At 33.7% G+C, this 25,256-nt stretch overlaps 2 protein-coding genes across 2 annotated transcripts in view; both read left to right on the top strand.

Moving 5' to 3' along the window:
* Window positions 1-20,877, top strand: part of LOC306863468 (phosphatidylinositol 3,4,5-trisphosphate-dependent Rac exchanger 2 protein-like) — a 155,383-nt gene extending 134,506 nt beyond the window's left edge. Inside the window, exons 37-40 of the mRNA XM_079406809.1 lie at window positions 920-1,110; window positions 9,944-10,046; window positions 17,297-17,364; window positions 19,678-20,877. Of these exons, the coding sequence (XP_079262935.1) occupies window positions 920-1,110; window positions 9,944-10,046; window positions 17,297-17,364; window positions 19,678-19,723 (408 nt within the window). The 3' untranslated portion in view covers window positions 19,724-20,877. The remainder of the gene's footprint in view (window positions 1-919; window positions 1,111-9,943; window positions 10,047-17,296; window positions 17,365-19,677) is intronic.
* Window positions 20,878-22,294: 1,417 nt separating this feature from the next.
* Window positions 22,295-25,256, top strand: part of LOC306863288 (uncharacterized protein C8orf34 homolog) — a gene marked incomplete at its 3' end in the record, with an annotated part of 130,502 nt that continues 127,540 nt past the window's right edge. The window contains exon 1 of the mRNA XM_079406537.1: window positions 22,295-22,511. Within this exon, the coding sequence (XP_079262663.1) occupies window positions 22,443-22,511 (69 nt within the window). The 5' untranslated portion in view covers window positions 22,295-22,442. The remainder of the gene's footprint in view (window positions 22,512-25,256) is intronic.

Raw genomic sequence — 25,256 nt, forward strand, 5'->3', positions numbered from 1 at the left:
ACTTACTATACGATCTGCAGGGACTTGTGGGAAATCTGTGTTTATGGAAGTACAGTGAAGCTAGTTATTTATTGAATGCATTTATTGATTCTCAATAATGAAAAAGGAACCTGCTAAGTTCTGTCATTAATTTCTCACCTTCACCAAATCCATATGTTCTTATTTTTTCGGTGAAACACAATAGATTAATTTTTAAGAATCTTCACAGAGCAACTCAACAGTTCAATCAAGTACGACTTGTGAATCAAAATCAGTTGAACACAAGAAACAAATCTGTCTAATTTGTAAATGAGTTGTTCTTTTGAGTCAGTTCTTTTCAGTGAAGCAGCTGATCTAATTCACACACTGGACAGAATGATTCATTCACGAATCGAACTGATTCGGTCCTCCACAGCAGTTCACAAGTCAAAGCTCACTTAAAGCGATTTTATATGTTTGTTTATTTTTATTTATTTTATTTTTTTATTCATTTGTTCATTAAGTCATTCGTTTTAAGAGCTTAGTCACTATTTGAACTGTCATTGCTTGGAAAAGCATGACAATTCTAGATGTTAAAATGTTTCTTTTCATGTTTCACAGATGAAGGAAAATTATATGTACTCTTAGAAATAAAGGCTCTTTATTGGCATTGATGGTTCTGTGAAGAAACTTGAATACCCATGGACCATTTCAGGTCCTTTATAGTGGAAAAAGGGTCTTTGGATTATTAAATTGTTCCTTACGCTTAGAAAAAAAAAGGGTTCTTTTACAGTATGCTATCGCATGTGAAACCCTTCTACTGGAACTTTTATTTTTCAGACCATGGGTTTGGAACATCAGAGTGTGATTAAATGATAGCAGAGTTATCATTTTTGGGTGAACTATCCCTGTAATATGGAATGTTATTGTAATGTTATTCTATTACTCTCTCTATTTGTAGCTGATGCGTCCTCTGAATGCTCTGGATGAGTTGTACCGACTGATGGAAAGTTTTATCTCGTGTCGGCGGACGGCTGCGTGCCAGTTCACAGCCTGCGGAGCGTCTGGAGTCGGGCTGCTCACCGTGGCCTCGGAGCTGTGCAGCCGCCTGGGAGCTTGTCACATCGTCATGTGTAACAGCGGAGTACACCGGTCAGCCTGGGTTACACACACATACACTCACACTCCTCCTTTCCCTTCTGTCCGACAGGCATCAGGCATTCACCAGGGACTCTGTCTAAGTGGAACGCTTCTGTTTTTTCCTCCCCTGTTTTTTCCCTTTCTGTCTGTAGCTCGGAGCAATTTACTTCCTGTCACTTATGTCTTTTATCCTGTTTTCTTCTCTGTAGCCTCAATCTTTCTTCAGTTTTGCTGAGGTTTTTTGGGTTTATCTCAATGGTTCTGTTGCAGTCTTTCTCTCATCAGTCTCTCCTCCTCGTACCTTTTAATATTTAATTTCCTCTTTTGTATGAATACGTAATAATCCTCATTACATGCTCATGTATCATTCCATAAATATACATTTTTCTGCACTAATCATTCATTCAAAGCAATTATGAATATTCAGCGTCTCAGTTCTACATTTAGAAGGCCTCGCTTAATCCATCTTTTCAGAGATGGTCCAGACAGCTCTATTTCTCTAAAGGTTCTTTTGTGAATCTTAACTGAAGGGACATATTTTATTCAATTCAAGGCCACTTTTAGTATCACCCAGAGCTGATGTACTTCTTTCAACAGTTCTTTTGTTGTTCATTTTCAGTTTCAAGTGTCTCTGTGTATTTCATAAGCCTTGTTTTTATGGGGCATACAATGCAGCACTGTATTAATATTCTGCATATATTCAGGTTTTGTTGAAAACATCTCACTAATATTCAAACGTTTGGGTGTGGTGTTTTTTTTTCTCTAATGTTTAATTCATTTTAAAGGTGCCATAGAATGCATTGATGCAGTATTTTTAAATTGTTCTCTGATATCTACACAGAAGGTTTGTGGCTTAGGTAAGGGCAAAAAATCTCCAGAAACGATTTTACATGTCCATTTACAACCCTAGGATTTCTACCTAGAATGAAACGGTCTGTTATTGGCTTATTTGGCAGGGTCATGAATAATAATGAGCTCTGCTCTGATTGGCTGTTTCACAGTGCTGCTCAATGTTGAGCTCTGCTCTGATTGGCTGTTTCACAGTACGGCTCATCAGCAAGAAGGAAGCACAGGGAGGAAAATATATATTTAAATACTTTCTCTCGCAGTTATATCGTCGGGTAATTATACTGTATATAAAACGCGGGCATCAGGGAGCCGTTATTAATATGCGAGTCATTGAAACTGCTTTTGAACGATCCATCGATCGCGTTATAGTTTCACTTCCAAGAGACGCATCACACAAACTATGTTTACATTATGGAGCAACAGTACTTACCACACATTTCACAAGATCAGATGCTTGTCAGTGGTGCTCAGGATCTGTAAGTCATTCGCCATCATCCTCATCTCTCCTTACTGAGAGTGAAATCTTATGTACTGTAACAGGCTACCGCTAGCAAGGAGCTAACCATGTCCCTTTAGTGGCTCACGTTATTTGCTTTCTGTGCCTTTCTGAATACAGACACCAACCCATCCCTGCACTTCACACCCCCTGCACGGCCTAGAACATAACATTTATTTTGTTATTTTCGCTGTTGTCCGCGCTTGTTTATTTACAATACCTGCAGAGCTTCTGATGGTTCGGACGGCTTAGAACAAGGGCGGGTTTATGCAAATGTTGGGGGCGTAGTAATCCCGACTGTTGCGTCACAGTCGGTGTTATGTTCTGATTCGCCTGTTTTTCAGTGGTCTTTTTTAATCACGAGATTTACATATGAAGGAGGAAACTATGGTGTTTGAGGCTCACTGTATGTCATTTCCATGTACAGAACTTGTATTATTTAAATATGCCAGGGTAAAGACAGTTTTTCATTCTATGGCACCTTTAAGTCACTTTTTTCAAAATACATATTACAGTAAAAAAAGATAATTTTTCAATTTTAATATATTTTAAAATGTAATTTATTCCTGTGATGCAACGTTGAATTTTAAGCAGCCATTACTTCAATCTTCAGTGTCACATGATCCTTCAGAAATCATTCTAATATGCTGATTTGCACATTTCTTATCATCAATGCTGAACTTCTGCTTGATACTTTTGTGGTGACTATGATATACAGTATTCAACATTTGAAGTGGATCAAAACAGTTAATCAAAGTTGTCCTAAGACAAGAACGCATTTTGGTTTTAGGTTTTAGGACAACTTTGATAAAAGGTTTTGATCCACTTCAAATGTTGACTAGTATATATCTTTTTGCAGGATTCTTTGATCATTTATTTGATTTATTTTATACTTATTTGAAAGTCTTTGATATCACTTTTGATCAATTTAATGCATATACATTTCTTGGAATTTCAGTTTAGTTATAATTCTACTTTTTCAACCTTACACACATTTTCAAAACTTTGCTTTTGTTTTTTCAAAACTTTACACACAAATACAAGAATTGCACACACAAAAGATTTACATTTCTCACTCCAGTTTTTCAATTTTCATTTTTTTTCTGTTGTTTTTTACATCTTTGTCTGTCTAAAATTGTATAGGCTTCTTAGTGGCGTCACTTACTCTTTTCTTGGATACTGAGCTTTGGAGGACAGCCAGTTCTGAGAAGATTTACTGTACATTTAGTCATGTTTGTAATAGGGAGCTTTACAGTGTGTTGAGAGATATTCATTGACATCATTTATTATGTTATTGCCCTGACTGGGAATTTTCAAGACCTTTGTCAAAAATCTGCTTGGAAAGATCTTTCACCATTATTTGACCAAATAAATGAGGGTGTTCCCAAAGAGGGTGAGCCAGTTTGTTAACAACTACTTAGCAGAATCCCTAAGAAACTGCATAAAAACACCAAATCATGGCTTTTTTCTTTAGCTTTCATTTGTAATTTGTTTTGTAAAATGTCCATGCGCTGTTGTTTTGCCATTAATTCTCAAGATGTGGAAAAGAACATGAGGGTGTTGACTTTTTATTAGCACTGTATGTTGCTGAAATGATATTTCAATCTCAATATCAAGGCCTTAGACATGGCAACAGACGCACATGCATGCTGCTCGTTGAGTGGCACTTTACTGCAGTGTATTGTGGATAAAAGCAGCATGAAATGTTTGCAGCATTGTGTGTGTTGGTTTGGGTGTGACTAACTCACTTTTGTACGCCATGGCAATTGCAGGCCACATCTCAGCTTTAGTGAAGCCGCGGGTGCTCAGACCTGCCACGGATGCGGTGTATTCAGTCTTGTTTACCCCTCTAAACATGCCTTCATCAAACAAACTCTCTCTTTATTTAACCTGCTTTTGCTCATAACCAATCGATAGTTCCGGATAATTCTGTGTAAAACATGGTTTGGGGCATTTTTTCATATTTATAGTTTGATTCAAGCCCGTTTTTCTCAATAGTAGCTAAATTGAAGTTGCATTAAATAGGTTTAGGTAGGAAATGTGTTCTATTGCTTGCAAGATGTACATGAGAGTTGATTAATTCCATAGAGTAAAATTTCAGAGGTGGTTAAACTGGCATTAATGAAAATTCTGTCTTCATTTACTTCTCCCTCATGTTGTTCCAAACCTGTATGAGTTTCTTTATTCTGTTGAACATAACAGAAGATATTTTGAAGAATATGAGTAATCAAACAGTTGATGGATCCCATTGACTTTCATAGTATGGAAAGAAATAGAAAGTAGAGACCATCAACTCTTTGATTGCACACATTGTTCAAAATATCTTCTTTTTCAGGTTTGAAACAATAAGTAATGACATAAATTTTCCTTTTTATGTAAACTATCCCTATAATAAAACACCCAGTATGCATGATATGCAGAGCATTGGCATTTCATAATGTGCTCCTATTTATATACCCTTTTGTCTGCCAAACAGCCTCAATCAACAGAGAAAATGTGCCAGTTCCTGCTTTTAATGAAATTAAATAGTTGCAGAGAGGCACAAGTTTTGCTTTAAAGTGCTCACCTGCCAAATGTGGCTGAAGCTAAGTGAGAGCTGATGTTTATTTTATGGCTAAAAAAAATTTTCCAAGGTGTTTCAATATGAAATTTACTTGTTCCATCCAAAGTGGGAGAGTAAGAACACAGTTCAAAGTGGGCATATAATGAGAAATCACATTTTCTTTGACATTTGAATTATTGTAAATGAGCTCAGTGCACAATGAAAACACAGTGGCTTTCAGAACGACAGATTTCCTGGACTTCCTTAACTTTTTGCTGTCAGACATGTGAATGCATTCACATGTCGATGAATACAGCATTGTTCAGAAAAATATCAATGAGTTGATATGAACTCAAGGCCCAGAAAGGTAGTATGGACATCGTTAAAATAGTCCATGTGACATCAGTGGTTCAACCGTAATGTAATGAAGCTATGAGAATACATTTTGTGTGCAAAGAAAACTAAAATTATGACTTTATTCAACAATTTCATCTCTTCCATGTCAGTCTTTGTGCTGTTTCTGGCTGTGTAGCTCTGCACATCCTTTCAAAGTCTTAGGAAAGAGAAGCTGAAGTTATTTTTTAATAAGGTTCCCAATCATTTCAGTTCAGCCTTAACAGTTTGTGAAAGCACATTTCAGCACAAATTATGTTGTGGAATTGTCACACTGTAATGCAAGCTTGGACTTTTATTGAGGGATGAAGCTCTGCAAACTTTATTGAACCCAACTGTAAAGACAAAAGGATTAAAAAAAACTGCATTATTACTGTTTTTGGCACAAAAAGCCTGGACTGACCTCACAGGCAGACCTCATAGTGGAAAAAAATGTAATAGTTAAATTCAGTAACATTATTTTTTAGTGTTCTTCAACCATCTTTACTACTCTTGGAGCATGAATAGTTCAATGAAATGTGCATGGGTCTCTACAGAGCTCCATAAACGTGCTCAAATAAAATCATCATCGCCAACTTCGAATATTTGATCTTTCATTATATTGATTTTTAATGACCAATATCTACTCTCTCTCCCATGTCCCTAGTCCATCTGTCCATTCCCAGGGTCACATTTACATAAAGTGTGTAAATCAGACAATCACATCTGCTGTTTGTAGGTTGCTTAATGTGTAGCGAAGAATACCACACACATTTGAGGAGTCTCTTCCACATTTTGTATGTCAGCAGAAGTGTTCAGAACGCTTTTTTTTATAAAGAGCCAATAAATGCCGTCACACAGGTCTTGCCTCTGGCCAGTTGGCTCAGTATTTGATTCGCTATTGCTGATATCACACAGCAATGGATTTCTCCTGCGATTGCAAAACATTTCTGATATATATATATATGGATTTTAAACACAATTTGTTTAATTTAAATAATAATAATAAAAAACATAAAACTTGCATTCTGTAATTAAAACAAAGCTTAAATAATAATAATAATAATAATAAAATATTAGATAGCAAAACTGCCTTGGCAACTATCAGAAATAAGTTGAGGTTGAAGTAATAAAATTACTAAAATTGAATACAATTTTTTTTAGCTAAAATAAAATAAATTAAATTATTATTAAAATATAAAACAAAACTAATAAAATGACAAAAATTAAGCAGAGCAATTACTAAAACTGAAAGTAAGTTTAAAAAATAAAAACAAGAATAAAAGCTAAATCAAGATAATTAATAGTATAATAGAGTTAGCACAACAACAAAAAAGATAATGTAAAATAAAAATAGTTGATAAAAACTGCCTTGGCAACTGTGAGAAATAAGTTGAAGTATTGAAATGACTAAAACTGAATAAATAAAAATAAAAGTAAAATAAAAAAAAATAAAAATAAAAGTATTATTAAAATGTAAAAAATATATAAAATGACAAGCACAACCATTACTAAAACTCAAAGTAAATAAATTACAACTAAAAATAGACGAATAAAAGCTAAATCAAAATAATTAATAGTATAATAAACTCAACTTTCTCAGGATACTGTATAATTTAGTAAAATCCAAATAATCTTTACAGATCTTTATTGGAAAGAGTTTAAATAATACAAATATTTGAAAATAAAAGCAGTTGACTGTTAGAGGACATTTCCTTTTCTTTCTTTCTATATAAATAATACTGAAATGACACAGGTTTGCTTTTACTAGTTTTACCATAAACTCTTTCCACTTTCCTGCTACCAACCTCATAACCTCATAAAAGTCTTCTTCTTGATGCTTTCTTCACTGCTAGTCATGTGGAGGTCAAAGTGGTGTATGACGTGAGATTATAAGGCCCTGTACACTTACTTCCAAGCATTCCCTTAAGCAATTAAGTAACAGTAATGCTACGGCTGAGAAGAGAATGGACAGCTCAATCAGCCGTAAAGCACTGAGGATCAATTTCAGGGGTGTAGTTTGCTATTGTAAAGAGGTCACACAGTGCCCTTGACACTCAATATATGTGTGTCTATCAGAGTAAAGGAAACACATAAATCAAGCCCACTCTTTAGCGAGATTCACCTCTCTTTGCTGCGTCATGACGTGTCCTTGAAGTTTAAAATGACTAGGAATGTACGATATGTGTGAGGAACGCTGGTGATTGGTGACTCTGAAATCTTTGTATCATGTTTTTTTCTCGATTATATATCAAGAGGATCGATCTATGAAATGCAATTGAGGGTAAAATACACCTTAGCGTCAGGTGAATTTCTACATAGTCAGCAGTTTGCCAAAAAGAAACCCATTTGTTGCCAAGGGCAAACAATCAAAGAGTGAAACAGGCAAAGAATCCTGATGTGTTTTTTATAAAGACACAGAAAACAAATCCATCACCTGGTAAGTTTCATATATTCTAGTATCATAGCTAGACTCTTGAATATCTGCATATGGAGATCAAGTAAGAAAAAGCCTTTTTCTTAAACCAAAGTTTAGTGCTGTTCTCACTTCAGAAGAACTGAATGATTGAATTCACAGATGAGAGCCATATAACACCTGACACCTCTGCCTGTGTGAACACGTATATATCACCAAAAATGAGATGGAAATGTCAGGCTGATGCATCATGGATATAGACAGTTTGACAGTGGACAAGCTATTAAATAACCAAATATCTTTCTGATGGATTCTTTTACAGCTCACCGGTTTGAAACAGTCTCCCCACAGGTGTAAAAACATTAGCAGTGTCAGATATTGATTATTTTCATGATTGCTTCATAGTTTATCAGATTTTCGCTCGTGTTCTTGGTAATCTAAAATCACTTTGGTATCTCTTTAAATAAGTCATCATTTAGATTTGGGTTAGGTCTTATTGACCCAGACGCTGCTCATTGACTTTGTCTACTGGTACCTTATAAAGCTCTTTTGGGAAATGAGAAATCAGATTTTTTTTATAATTTTTGGAAATAAGTGATTTCAGTGCAGTATGAAAACACTTTAACTTTCAGAACCCAAAAATTTCTCTCCGGTCTGAAAGATGGTTCAAAAGAATATGAATAAATCAAAATATCCAGTTTTGCTAATTGATATCTACCGTAGTTAACTTGACACTAAACTGGGTTATTATGCATTATTCTAAACAGAATTATGTTCTATTTTATGTTTGTTTTTGTTAGTTTAGTTTTATTATTTTCCGTGATTTAACTTTTTTATTTTTCAATTTGTTTTTGTTTTAATGTTAGTTTAATTCTAATTTTTGCATTTTAGCACTGCCAATGTTAACTTGTTGAACTAAATACAAACATTCAGTTTTGCACATGGATATCTAGTAAACTTGCTACCAAACAGGGTTGTTGTTGTTTTAATTATTTTTATTTTTTAATTATTATTATTTTAGTCATTTTAGTTTTTATTTCTATTTTATGTTCAGTTTTGGTAATTTCAGTGTTTTCCATTTTATTTTATTTATTTTTTATTTATTTCAATTTATTTAGCTTTTATTTTAGTTTTACTTTCATTATAATTGTACTATTTTAAGACCACAAAAGTTAATGTATTAAACTAAACTGGTAGAGTTAATAAACTGGCATTTTCATCTAGTGGCAAAAATGTGTTTATTGAGAGTGGTTTATAAAGGTTTTATGTTTTATATTATGGCATGTATCAAGAAACTACATTTAATTAAGTTAATTTAGTTTTGGAGTAATGAAAAGCAAGAAAAGCACCCTTCCCCAGCGTGATAAAAAAAAAAAAATTCTTCCTTTTAAATGTAAGTTTTATGCGTTAAATGGAAAGGGGTGCCATCTAGTCTCATTGACCCAGATACTGTGCATCAACATGCCCAGCAGTGGCTCATAAATTTATATTGGCTTTTAGTTGGAGTGATCTGGTTTATTTTGTCCTGATTGGCTCCTATCCCACTCATATCTATTGGTCACAGTCTTTTAGAGACTACATGCTTATAGTTTACCTTGGGGGATGTTTATTGGTCTCTTGGGACTGTTCACATTGGATGCAGTGGAGTGTATGACTCTCACACCTGTTTGGCCACGCTGCCCTTTGACTGTCCGTTTAAATGTTAATGGGATGTGAGTGGCAGACACATGTTCTCAAAGAATGAAAGTGCATATCACGCTGGAATGATAGCACATCTGACAGGTCTTCCTGTTAGCCAGGCGTTGGCACAGACAGATGAGACATCAGCCTGGGCCGCACAAGCTTGTTAAATGCCTTGGATCTGTCCTCCTCCTCCAAGCTGTAATCAGAATTTAGTCATATTTATTTAGCGTCTCTGTTTTGAAATTAAATTATTAATTAAAAACATCTCTGCATAATTAATTAAATTAAAACATGTCTAGCGCAAAGGGATCTCTGATAAAAGGAGCTTTTTTTCTCCTCGAATGTAATTATCCCTCTTGTTTTTGCTATTGCTGCAATCAGCATCTGAGTGCTTTTTCAAATATTTGATAAAGAGTTATGGTCTTACATTATAATGTGGGATTTATGGTGCTAAATGCTGATCTTTAGTTTATTGTTTGTCTTGCAGTTGTACTCTGAGTGTCACGCTGGAACAGGCCATTCTTCTGGCCCGCAATCACGGCTTGCCCCCACGATGCATCATGCAGGCCACTGACGTTATGAGGAAGCAGGTATGTTCTGGTGTTTGGTGTTTCTTTAGCACTTTTGGTCCTACAGACTTTTAGACGAGTTAGTTTGTTTATTTTGTCCACTAACAATATCCAACAGTGTATGTACAGTACTGTTCAAAAGTCATTGAAGGGTCATTAAGATTATTTTAATGTTTTGAAACAAGTCTCTTATGCTGCAAGACTGCATTAATTTCATAAAAAAATGAAGTAAATATTTTATAGTTGTGAAATATTGTTATAATATTTTAATGTAATTTAAAAAAGCAATTATAATATATTTTAATAAATAAACAAATGCCATTTATTTCTGTGATGGAAAAACAGAATTTTCAAGTGCTCAAGTAACGTTTCTTTGATGAATAGACAGTTCAAAAGAACAACATTTATTTCAAATAGAGTTCTTTCTAACATTACAAATGTCTTTATTGGCACTTTTGTACAATTTAATACATGCTTGCTGGATAGAAGTATTCGTTTTTTTTTTTAAATAAATAAATAAAATGGATAGAAGTATTATTTCTGTAAAAAAAAAAATAAATAAATAAAAATGCTCTGACCCCAAATACATGTACATATAAATCACATTGTAATTATTTTATTTTATTATTAAACAACACATCTTCAATGATGAAATGTGTGTAACATTTTGGGACATTTTTGGAATAAAATAACAGACTTCTTTGTCTTGCTAATGCTAGTTTCATAGATAGCATTTTATGTATTCAAAATACACAACATTAAATATTTATTTTCCTTTTTGCATTATAAAAAAAACAACTTTTAATGTGATCTTCATATAAAAAAACTAAAAATACTGAAATCTGTTATAATATATATATATATATATGTATATATGTATATATGTATATATGTGTATATGTGTATATGTATATGTATATGTATATGTATATATATATATATGTATATGTATATGTATATATCTATATGTTAATAAAAGTTTGAAGAATTATATTATATTATTACTGTTAGCTCTCTGCAGAATGGACCATTTTTATGATTTTATAAACCCATGGTTTCTCATTGAAATTGTCTACTGGGAAATTCATTAATATGGTTTGGTTTTGAAGTGCCATTTCCAACAGAAAAAAAGATGAGCAAATATCAACCTCTGCTTTTAATGTTTTCTGAATTGTACTGACCCAGTTAATTTATTGGGAATTACAATTGCAACAAAATCAAAACATTAGGCCACCGTGTTCATTTCGAGGAGGATTTATTTTTATCAAAGGCCTGTTTAATTATTTTGGGAAACGTAACAAGCTTAACTGCCTTAGTTTGCTTTCTCTCATTTCGGTTTCTCTACATGGCTATTAGCATAAGCTCTTCCTCCCTCCGGTTAGCCAGTCTGGACGGAGGAGGATAGACGCTCATGAAATGAAGTCTCCCTACCTTTCATTAGGAAAGTGGAAGATTGTTAGTCTTTTTCTACCCATTTTCCTAGCCTTGAAGCATCCTTCATGAATTTATGGATGAAACTGACAGGGTCTGCTCTTTTGATATCATTAAGCTCCGTGAGACTTGTATAATAGAGGGCTTGGACGGCTGCTGTGTCAGCTCTGAAGAAATGAAACTTCAATGTGGCCCTGAGTCATGAGAGGCAAAGACTAGAGAGCCCTTGACAGTGACTCAGTCACGTTGAGACAGAAAGCTTTCAAAAGAGTACATTAGGGCAGTGTTTCTCACATCAGGGGCATCGGCCAATGTGTGTTCCATACATTCCACTTCTGCTGTCCTTTATACATTTACTGTTAGTTTTAATTAGTGCTGGGCAACGATTAATCAAATCCAAAATAAAAGTGTTTGTTTATATAATATATGTGTGTACTGTGTATATTTATTATGTATATATAAAGACACACACATACAGTATATATTTAGAAAATATGTACATGTATTTACATGTATATATTTAAATTCATATAATTTATATTATATATAAATATATTTAATATATAATCATAACATATTTTTCTTGAATATATACATGCGTGTATTTATATATACATAATAAATATACACATTAAATATGAAGCAAGGAAGAAAACAAAATGAAGCAAGAACGAGTTGAAAACCACTGCGTTAGGAAACAGGTATTTCATAGGTCAGGCCATTAAAATGTATGTAGTAAAACAACTTTATCAGTAACTTTATATTTAACTTTCACCTGAGGACAGACATACTTTTTTATAATATATATTTGCATTTCACCTCTGATTTAAAACTGATGAATTTCTAATGCGTTGCGGCATATAATATGTGATGTTCTGGACCGCCTTTGGGTGATGACTCCTTACCTAAGCCGTCCAGGCTTTGAAATGACTTTATGAATATAAAAATGAATGACTGTCGTCAGAGCTCCCCCTGGCTGACTATTTATTATTATTCACGGTAATTCGTACCTCACAGCAAGACTTAAAAGAGATTCATCCATCATAATTCCTGAAACTCATTGAGGAACAGAAAGGGACACTGATGAATAGCTCCATCATGCAGTTTCTGTGTATAAACACTAAATTGCTGAACTGCTAAAATGAGTTTATCATATTTTTAGAGAAGTGATTGTTAAAAAAAGGTTATCTAGAAGTTGGATAATCTTCTCAGTGTCTGTAGACAACTGCTCTTTGTGTTCTTGCCCTCTCATATCTCAGTTCTTCTCCTCGACATCCAGTCATATCTTTTCAAGTCCAGGGAAAGCAGTAGGCGAAGCGTGTGTCTCTGGTGGTGTAATTGCTGATGTTATCAGGATATGATAAGGGACTGACCATGGTGCCGCCCATGTCTGAAGCAATCACCGGTCAGCAGTGTACCTGTACACTGAAGCTCTGCACTCACAATCACAGCTGTGTTTATGCGGCAGTAACGTCCCCCGCTGCTGATCTCGCTCGCAACAGACGCACCTGCCGAGACGCCTCACGTCAAACCAACCTGCAGAGCTATTTGCGGAAACAGCTAATGTTTGTAAATTGTGCAAGATAGACTTTTTCCTTCCTACGTCAAGGCACAGGTGGCCATTTTTCATTTTGACACGATAGGATTCCGGAGAGAAGTGAATCACAGTCCTGGGATTCATTTATCATTGGACGTTCGTTTAGTTGGCCGTATGTGACTTACATCAAATGACTCTGGATGACTATGTATGTTTTATATCCTAATTTACGATTACAAACAAGTCCATCTAACACATCTGACAAGGCCAGTGTTCGTGAACTGTGACGACGGATGTGGCTTGTAAGTCACAGGTTCAGCTGCTCTATGAAATATGAGCCACAGCGTCTATGAAGGATGGCAGAGCAGGCTAACTTGGGCAACTGAAGGGGAAAAAACAGATGATCTGTTCAGAATAGGAAATGATTATATGAATTATTTAATTATTTAAAAATAGAAGAAAAACCAGTGCATATTTTAAAAAGTCATTTTCCCTGGTACAGAAATAGAAGTACATTAAAAGTAATTGGATGATTTCATTTCATTACATGTATGGTGTTGGGCGTATATTTGTATTTGACAGCACAAAAACTATTTTTCATTATGTGTGTGTGTGTGCAGGGCCGCTGCTGGCCAAATGGGTGCCCTAAGCAGAATAGTACTGTTGTGCCCCCTCTGTCAAATATTATGGAAGTAAAAAAAAAAAGAACACCTACTAGGGGTCGCAATAGAATTAAAAAAAATATATAAAAGTAGGCTAAATAAATAAATAAATTGTAATTAAATTATATTATTTACAAGTTACAATTGTAGCTCCACACAGTTACTTATGGCTCTGATTTTATTAATACAGTCTGATTTTATAGTCTCAAGCATTCATAAATTATGCAAAAGAAAATTAAGCAGTTTTACTTTGATAAAACCATTGTTAATTTTTGTTTGGGTTGTGATGTCCACATGTTTTTGTTGAAGAAATTATAGAGGCTGTAGCATTTCTATTGCAAAAAGGTGGCCAAAACTTAAAGATTAAGTGGATATTTGAAGTAGCCTAAATGTTTGTTCAATATTAATCAAGGATTTGATCGTCCTGTAAGTAACAGCAGCAATTACCAGGCCGTTGGCACCCTTTAAAGGCATTTGTAATAATATGTAATGAATAATAAATTGTTTATTTTGTAGTACATTATGTATTTTAACAGTGCTATTCAATGAAACCATATAATTATTAATTAACCAATCATTATAGCCTCATTGTTTTTATATAATGCATTTTAAGTCATTTTAAAGGCTGTTGTTGGCTTAGATTTGATAACCACAAAAAAATATTATCCTAATACTTCTTTGTAAACTATTAGGTTATTTGAAGTAACAAAACTATGGTTAATTTGTAGTTAGCAAAGCTAGAAGAACCATGATTTTTTGTTTTATTCTAAGTAAAACCATGGCTAATTTTCGTAAGGGGACATGGAAACTCAGAGAGAATATTAGATGTGTTTATGACATTAAAACACGTTATTAACATCAACAACCCAAAAAGTTTCACAGGACTATGAACCTGAAAGTGATGCACTGGCTTCATCTTTCTTTTCTTTTTCTTTTCTCTGCGCCGGATTGCTGATGTGTTTTCACAGGCATAGTTGCACATCAATTATGATCATTTGCATTCAGCCGAGCAGGCGCGGATTCGGGAATGGCACGCCACATGTAGCCTTCTGCATTCACTGTAAAATGCAATTTTTATAATGATATATACATATATATCATTATAAAAAATGCATTTTACACATTTTACATACATACACAGATATATATATATATATCTGTGTATATGTATATGTATATATATATATATACAGTATCATTATAAAAAATGCATTTTACAGTGAATGCAGTAGGCTACATGTGGCGTGCCATTCCCGCATCCGCGCCTGCTCGGCTGAATGCAAATTATCATAATTGATCATATATATATATATATATATATATATATAATGTGTGTGTGTTCATGTTTATATTTTTATTTATGTATATTTCTATGTTCATTTTAATATAAATTTTTTTGAGCAACTGGGATGGTGCCCCCCTGGGAGTTGGTGACCTACACAAACTGCGTACTCTGCGTATAGGGAGTGGTGGTACTGTGTGTGTTTGTGTGTGTGTGATGTACATTTCTGATGTAATATATATTAGAATATATATTGATATATATTATATAATATACTTTTATACATTGCATAATATATAAATACATATATACATATACACATATACACACATACACACATACACACATACACATATACATACACATATACATACACATATATATATATATATATATATATATACAGTATATGTATACAGTTGTGGTCAGAATTATTGGCACCCTTGGTAATATGATCAAAGAAAGCTCTGAAAATAAACCTGCATTAATCCTTTTGATCTTTTATTGAAAAAAATGACAAAAGTCTAACCTTTCATTGAACTAAAACAATTGAAAATGGGGGAAAATCTCATCATGAAATAAATGTTTTTACACGTTGGACACAATTATTGGCAGTAAAATATCTCTGAAGTATATTCCCATTCATATTCATAGGAGAAAAACCAAAGAGTATATTTCTGATGTGCAGCAAAAGATAATTGAGCTTCACAAATTGGTGAAGTGGCTTTAAGAAAAGAGCTAGAGCAGTGAAAATTCCCATTTCCACCATCAGGGCAATAATTAAGAATTTCCAATAAACACAAAATGTTACAAAACTGCCTGGAAGAGGACGCGTGTCTATATCGTCCTAATGGACGGTGAGAAGGAGAGTTTGAGTGGCTAAAGACTCTTCAAGGACCACAGCTGGAGAATTGCAGAAAATAGTTGAGTCTTGGGGTTTTTTTAAACTAAAAAATGAGCTTTTTAGCAGCAAACACTCAAGATGGGTTTGGTGAACACAGGGATAAAAAGTACCCCATGTGTACAATGAAATATACTGCTTTTTGATGTTGTGGGCCTATATTTCTGCTGGAGGTCCTGGACATCTTGTTTAGACACATGGCATCATGGATTCTATCAAATACCAACAGATAAAAAAATCAACAAGTGACTGACTCTGTTAGAAATCTTATTATGGGCCATGTTTGGATCTTCTAACCATACAATAATCCAAACAAAATCCTCAAAAACAACACAAAAATGGGTCACTGATCACAAAACCATGCTTCTGCTGGCCATTCCAGTTCTCTGACTGAACCCTGTAGAAAATGAGTGAGGTGAACTGAAGAGAAGAAGCACCGTCATGGAGCTGTGAATCTGAAGGATCTGGAGTGATTCTGGATGAAGGAATGGTCTCTGATCTCTTGTCAGGTGTTCTCTAACCTCTTCAGGCATTATAGGAGAAGATTTAGAGCTGTTAAACTGACAAATGGAGGTTTCAAAAAGTATTGAATAAAAGGGTGCCGTTAATTGGGGCCAATGTGTATTAGAGAAAAACATTTATTTCATAATGATATTTCCCCCATTTTATATTCTTATTATCCAATGAAAGGTTAGATTTTTGTGAATTTCTTAAATAAAAGATCAAAAGGATTAACAATGTAGATTAATTTTCACAGCCTTCTTTAATCATATTTACCAAGGGTGCCCATAATTCTGACCACAAATATATAAATATATCTGTGTGTGTGTGTGTGTGTATTTTACATATTTTATTATATATTCAGATGGCATAAATATATTTTATATAATCCATCAGCCATGAGGAATTTGTATTTATTATGAATTATTTGTATGAAAACTCAGGATTTAATGTGTTAATTTTTTAATTACGTTAATGTTTTTATAGCATAATGGAAAAATGTATGCAATTAATCAAGCCTCCTGACCAGTTTGTAAATTAAATTATGAAGAGTTTTTCTACCATCAGCAATGCATGCTTAAAATACCATGTAATAGCAAAACATTTCCAAGCCTCATTAAAGATAAATCAATCTTAGGTTAATTAATCTTAGATTAATTATTTGATATATCATCTAATTAATTCGACTAAAATATTTAATCCCAGCCCTTACAAAGACATTTTAGGTGGATTTGTTTTAATTCCCACTATATAAATATAATTTTTTTTTTTACCAGTTTTTTTTTTCTTTCAAAATTTACATTTTTACTAATTTTTTACTTTTTTGTTTTTAAGTGGATATTTCATACTACTTCCAGAATATACAACACCGACTAGACACAGAATATGTTCATGCTTATTTAAAGAATAACTGTTCTGACTGGCCTGAAAGTCATTTATAATTATGGCTCTTTTTAGGGAGCAAGAGTGCAGAATTCAGCCAAGAACCTGGGAGTGAGAGACCGCACCCCATCAACAGTGCCAAGGTAACCAGAGCGGCCCACACACCACTTTCCTCCATCACTACACACACACACACACACACACACACACATAATTTCAGTCCCCTCACATTCACACTGTGGTTTTCACTAACCATTCATAAAATGTGCATGTACGGTCAACTTTTAAAATAATTTAAAGGGATAGTCCACACAAAAATGAAAACACTGTTATCACTCATGTTGTTCCATAAATGAATGAATGAATGTGACAGCAACCTTTTTTCTGAGAAATAAAGTCAGAATTGTGAGATATAAACTCTACTTTAAAAACTATACTACTCTGAATTTGTTTCTCAAAATTCTGAGTTTACATCTTGCAGTTCAGACTTTTTTCTCTGAATTGTGAGTTTACAATTTGCAATACAGGTTTTTTTGTTTTATTTCCGCAATAGAACAAAAAAGATAATTACAGCTTTTTATCTCACAATTCTTACATTTGTCGTCCAATTGCAACTTCTCAGAATTGTGAGTTTATAGTTGCTCATCTCCTGTGTGACTTTATATCTCAGTTCTCAGAATTGCAAGAAAAAAGACAGAATTTTGAGATTTTGTTTAATTATTATTGTTATTATTTTGATCATGTGGCAGAAAAAGGCTTGGAACAAAAAAAAAAGGATATTTTGAAAAATGTTGGAAACCAAATGTTGGGTCACACTGACTTATATAGTATGGACAAAAACAAAAAATACTATGGAAGTCAATAGAATTCAAAACTGATTGCTTAACATTTTTGGGTGGACTATCTCTTTAAGATTAAAGTTTGAAATCTCCCTGACTTCACAGAATATTCAGCATTTAAATACAACAATATCAACACTCTAATATTTGCATATTGAATTGTTATGAGCTTCTTTGTTGCATATTTTTGCATTCTGAATTGTGCAGAAATGTAAAGCCTATAGCTCACCTACAGCTAATGTATAACATGATTTTTTCCTGTCTTGTAAGGGCTGATATTTCTCTCTGCAAATGCAAATCTAATATAGTAAATGTATGTCTGCTTTTTAAATATCCTTTAGCGTATTAATAAGTGGACCACAGTTTTACTGAAGACAGAAACTCTGGAACAGCTGTTCTGCATTTATTCTTCAAATAAACCCCTGCAGTAGAGCTGCGTGAAACAAAACATACAGCATTTTTGCAAATGTTGCATTATGAAGTATTCATCCATATACAATGAAATTGAACAGAAACCTGGGGTATTAAATCCACAAAACATATTATTCAGCTTCAAATGCATGTCCTCTAGCATCACGTTATTACAGGTATGTGTGTGTGTGTGTGTGTGTGTGTGTGTGCTCGCATAAAAGAGAGAACATGTACGAGAGCCCGACTCTATTTCCTGCAGGAATAAAGAATGAGACATATGTTAAAAACAGACCCACTGCTTCTCTCTCAGCAGGTACAAAACTCCAGCGTAAACTCTAATCTGTCACAGTCACTTGAGGTCTGTAGGGAGATGAACTGTAGCGTGACCCTCAAGACAATGACTCATAGCTTTTCATAGCGTGTTGCATGTGATCATTGCTGTGTAGTTTGTTTATTTGGCATATAACAAACGCTGCTTAAATCCAAGGATTTGTGTTTAACCTTTTTAAAATTCACTGCAGCTCAGAAGAAAAGTTATTAGCTTGTTTATTACACAAATTTAAGTGTGTGTTCAGTTTCTTACATCATTTACATAAAAAAAAAAACATAATGAATGTCAAATGTAGTATTACATCACCAGGAACAATTTTACAGTCTGTCCACAATGCATGAGAAAATGCAATGTGACATAATCATAACCAGTTAGAACGTGATTTTAAATATACAGCTGTGGAGAAGGATTTTGGACCAATCAGATTACACCGTGGGCGGGGCTATTCTACAATTGTTATTAATCCACTGCAATTTAACTATTTATAACTGTTATAAAATTGTTTAAAAAAATAGCTTTGTATCACAGGACTAAATTACATTTTAGAATATATTTAAATAGGAAACTAAATTGCACTAATATTTCGTAATTATTACTGTTTTTACAGTGTTTATGATTAAATAAATTAAACTTTTCAGAGCATAAATTAATAAATATAAAAACTTAACTAAACTAAAAATCTTATAAATCATTAAATTATACAAAATCTTACCAATCATAAATTTTTTTACATATATGGTACTATATATATATTTTAAAAAATCTAATATTTTACAAATATGTAATATAAATATATATATATATATATATATATATATATATATATATATATAAATATTTTATAATTTAAAATAGTTTTTTAATTCTATTAACAGATTGTACAAACTGTGCCAGCCTCCTCCTCCTGACGGTGACCCCTGAACCCACATCTTCAACAGATCTGGACCATCTTTGGTCCAACTCCAGATGACACACACACACACACTGTCCACGTCAAGAGAGTGTCTGGACGTTCACCCTCGCTCCTGCTCAGAGGCAGATCTGTCACCTCTCAACTCAAAGGATTCACAGCGTAATATCTATGGACTTTTGTCATTGCTTTTTAAAGGCACCATTATTTTTTTTATTTCATGCTTTGCTACCACGCAACTTATTCTACACCGAAGATCAAACAAACAGGATATCTGATCTCCTAGCTGCTGTCAAGTCATTCACAAAAATAGAGTGTCAATCACTATGTCTGTTTCAAATAACTTTATTCTTTATGTTAAAAAAAAGCGCAGTGCTTTAGTCTATGTATGTTAAGGCGTAACTTTTGTTTGTAGTTCCTATATGGGCATAGCATCCAAAAGCCTCATTGCAACTGTATGTGCATTTTTATTTAATCTATTTTCATATAAATCTTTAACATATGTATAAGTTTGGCTTTCACATTATTAGGTTTCTCAACTTAGAGTTTATTAACACCATAGTGCATTAAGCTACATGTTGCAGTCTTGGTGCTGCAGTCTCAGTGAATATGGAGTGACATACAGTACTGGAAAGTTCATACGACACGGCCATCAGTGTTATAGATTTATATATTTGCCACACTTACATAGGCATATAAGTCATTTTGTCTCCACATTTAAAATATTCAGTACTCAGGAGTTGTTGGTGTATGTTATATTAATGTTGCTTAAAATAACAAATTAATCAGTCATTACTATGCAATACTGAGAAACCGCTCTAAACAGGAATTGTTTATTAACTCCAAGTTCCATTAAGTTCCATTTTAAGAAATGAAGATATTTTAAGCAATACATCTGTCTGAATTAATATGCTCTGGATAAAAGCAGCCAGAAAGGAACATAAATTCATGTGAAAATATTACTGTAAAAAAGTTTTCACTAAAAAAGGCAGTTATTTATTTTGTCATAAAACTAACCCATTTTGAGATTTTCCAAATACATTTATCTTTTCTTTTTTTTCTTTTGTTACCTGAAAACCAGGTTGATTTCCCCATTATTACAATAAATTGTAATGTCAAAATTTTTATTAATTTCAAATAAAAATGTTTAAGAGAAAACGCAATCATATTCCTTAAAGCTTTCAGTTTTTGATGGAGCTGTGTGACTAAATATTTATGCAAAATACTTTAATGGTGATTTTGATTTAACTTTGTGCTGCAAATCTGTCCAGTGAATGTATTTAGTCTGCCTTTGACAGTATGCATGTGCTGAGTGCACACAAACTCCCAGCTGCTTTATGTGCTGTGCTGTCATCCATCAAATGTGCAGCTGCTATCAGACCAGTTAAAGTCTTCAGGAATCTCACTAATGGCCTCCGTATGTAGGCAACTGTCTTTGACAAACATTGTTTACCTGTCATAATTTCCCCGGGCTCATTGTCACTTGCAATTTTTGTAAATGGTTTCCAGATATTCTGTAGTGACACCAATATATTGTAACTTAGTGACACCAATATATCGTTACAACAATGGTGTTGACTATGTTTAAATTCGAAAAAAAGAAAGTAAAAAGAAAAGAAAAAGAAAACTATTATATTTTTTAAAGATAAATTGTTATTATTATTATTACATTTTCCAATCTCAAAAGATTTTGCATGGAAGTGCAGATTTTTTTTTTTAAATGTTTTGTATGTATTTTACATAATTTATATACAGTATGTAGTGAACAAAAGTTTTAGTGTGACTGGAACGCTGTATTGTAAATAAGCAAACTCGAACTATTTGTTAAAAAATGGTTTAGGGGCCATTCACACAAAACATGTAAAACAAAACAAAACAAATTGTAGATTTTATATACAGTGCCCTCCAAAAGTATTGGAACCGTAAATACAAAATTGCTCTGTTGGGTGTGGAGTCAAGACAAAATTTACAAATATGATTAAAAGATGAATATGAGACAAAACTACAGAATGTCACATTTTATTATTGGGTGATTCAACACCTACAGTGGTGTGAAAAAGTGTTGGCTATGTTATAATCAACTTATTTATTTGCTCCTTAACCCATTATTGACAGCAATCATCGTTTTATAAATGTCTCACTTTTTAATGGTTTCATTTTAAAAATATATATAATGCATCGCAGAATGAAATGTGTTGCTTTTGTATTTGAATGCATTATAGCTACTTTTGAAATTGGGATAGGTAAACATTATACACAATAAATGTGGCTGATTTACGTATATTTACAAGATTAGGCAATAAAGTATAAAGAAGTCATAAGAATTATTCATAATGCAAGTTTCATACAAAGTACGTGCATATAAATTTAATATTGACACTTAATATTGAAACTTAATATTGACTCTGTGTAAACAACGAGGGCGGGTCTCTCAGACCTGTGAGCCAATGAATAAACATTCGTGTAAGGTGTAATGTTTTTGATTGGCTTTGAGAAGAAGCCGTAGCCAGCTACTCTGCCGAGAGCGGAGGAGGGATGGTCCCATCAGATAAGATAAGGAGGACGCTAAGCCCTTTACTTTCAGCATGTGCTGGAGCAGCAGCCGAGCTCTCAGCGCTGGATGTCCGCTCACTGCCCGCTAGAGATCCGTCCGCAGTCCCGCACGTTTGAAGATGCTTGGCGATATTTAACGATATCCAAACCTTTTGCTGTTTAACGCAACACATTCTCATGGCGTCTCTACAGCAGTCAAGAATTCAGTCATACCTGGAGAAGAATAAGATCGGACCCTTGTTTGAGGTATGTTACAACTTTTCACAAAAGATGTTCGTGAGGCACCTCGGGATTTTGCTGCATTGTAAATGAATGAAGCAGGAGCTAATTGAGTCTGCTCGAACGCACATTGAGATGTGACTTAGAGTTGAATTGTAATGAAATGATGGCAAAAGGCATTTTAAGAACATTTTATTGTGTTTCAATCCGTTTGAATTGGGAAGTGAACGAATGTAAGCGGGATATTTACGCTTATAAAGCCCCCTGCATTCACTTACCTTCATTCAATCAATTAAACTGTGGAAAACTAGAGATGTTGGACTTTATTTGTTGCATTAGCCACTAAAGCATTCAGCTCTAATAATAGCCTAGTCTATAGAAATAATCTGAGGTAATGTGACGGAGCATTCTGCTGACTGGACGCTTTCTCTCAGTAACCCAAACTGATGCCTTTGTTTCTGCTTTCAATATTTTCCTATTAAAATATACTGTTTTGGAAAAGTCAGGCTCATCTCAGCGCTCTTCCTGGGTTATTTCTTTACATTTGTAATATATAGTATTTTGGCTCATCTAATAAAGATGGAGACATGGGAAAGCTGTAACGTTTTAAACAAATTGGAAATGAAATTAATATCATACATGACCCTTATGAAGCGACAAGTTGTAACAATCTGTAAAAATGTACGATTTATAGGACCAAACCAATTTTGAGGTAATGTATGTAAAAAAACTAGAAGGTTGTAACGCTTTCTAATATATGCTACTTCTTTCAACTGGACCTGCAAAGATTGCACAAAATGAGACAGTGTATATGTTTAGATTTTAAAATGTTCATAGCATAATACTAATAATGTTTAAACATGTAAATTTGAATACTACAATAAATTCATATTTTAAATTGACCTTACAGTCTATATGTAACAGCAGAAGTCTTTGTATTTGTCATTGATTTAAAGAGTTTTGGAGTAAGTAGTAGGATTAAACCACTTAAATTTATAGTAGACATATAAAATATGGAAATAGTAGCCTATATCAAAGCTTGAGACAAATCCACTGAGTTACACACGTTTAAATAAATGTTACACTCCAGGGTCCCATACTTTTGCACTGTCAGCATCATTGGATTATCAGTATGGTGTGATGGACTAAATAAAAAAATATATGTAATAAATGCAACAGAAAATAGTATCAGGCTAGGCATTATTCTGTAGCCGACCAATATGTCTGAAACAACATAAACTGGACACACCAGTCACCTTGAGAAAAATTACTTTTCTGCTCCACACCATAATGAACTAAAATAGCGTTGTCATCCACCAACGCTATTACCTCCATGAGGCATCTGTAGTAAGAAGCACAGTCCATACGAGTCAAACTGCTGATGTATCAACTGTCCTGTAGCCTGGACAGTGTGTTCATGCGCTGAATATTAAACAGCAATAAAGCTAAAAGCAGCGTGTGTGTGACCTAGTACCATGGACAGCGGCGCCACACAGTGAACGCTGTGAGTGGCTTGAGCGAGTGCCTGTCCCCTTCTTTCTCTTTGTAGCTTTTTGAAGTGTGTTGGTTTGGGAGTATTTCATATCTGAGAATTGTTTTGGCGAATAAACGTCTCTTGAAACTGCCTTAGGTTAGTCTGACAGTTCAAATAGTACTTCTAAAGATGGTAAAACTTTATATTATAGTGCACACATATACAGTAACATGTAACTGTAATTGAAAGTATATTAGAATGGGGCTAGTTGTCACACTGTCTGTATCCTAATAACTAGCAGTTTTTTGAGTCAAAACGTCCTAACAAAAATATGTATTTCTCTAGCAGTAGTTTTGTATGGTGGAACATCTAGTCTTAAATTGATATAATTATTGTGAAACTGAAAGTCTTCCAAACCCAAAGTTTAATATCATCATATTTTTAAGGTAGTTTGAAGTTTGTTTTTTTACTGAAATTTATTTGAATGAAAATAATGAATTTAATGAAGTTCTCAGGACAAGAGTTATTTTTTGTTGTTTGTTTGTTTTTTTTGTTTCCCTATTTTATTTTATTTTTTTCGCACCGATCCATCTATCCACTGCTTGTCCTATGTAGGGTTTCGGGGATGCTAGAGCCATAGGCAAGGATTATTTATATTTTATTTTTTTATTAATTTAATTTATTACTGTTTTGCTCAGAAGCTTGTATTGTGACAACTTACCCCACTTAGTGCAACAACGTGCCCCAGTTTTGTTCATTGTCTATCCCAGGGGTGTCAAACTCAGTTCCTGGAGGGCCACAGCCCTGCACAGTATGCAACTCTACCCATTAACCCATTTGTGCCAACATTTTTCGGAATGGTTTCATGCATATAGTCATGTTAATAGTGTCCTATGTCAACATGTCTGCATTTATTTTCACCAGGTTTTATTTATTTATTTTTTTCTTGAAAATCGTATTTGAATGTGCGGCAACTATAGTTGTCAGTGGGCAATTATGTTGTATGCACCCCTTCAATGTCAAATTTGAATAGGAGGAGAACATTTGGCATCTAACTCAAAATAACTGCTTTCAACAGATCAATCTTTATTCATGAACAAATTTATTATGTATAAAAGTCGAAGAACATTCGATGCAAACCCCCAAAAAACTGCATCTAGTTTATAATCTCTTGAATATTAATACACAACAAACAACAAATCCATTTGTCTTAAAGTGGTGAAACATTGTGCAGAACAAAGTGCAGCCACTAAGTTGCCCCAACAGGGCATTGTGTAACAAAAAGTTAAATGAAAATA

Source organism: Barbus barbus (genome assembly GCF_936440315.1).
Source record: "Barbus barbus genome assembly, chromosome: 44".
NCBI classification, from domain to species: domain Eukaryota; kingdom Metazoa; phylum Chordata; class Actinopteri; order Cypriniformes; family Cyprinidae; genus Barbus; species Barbus barbus.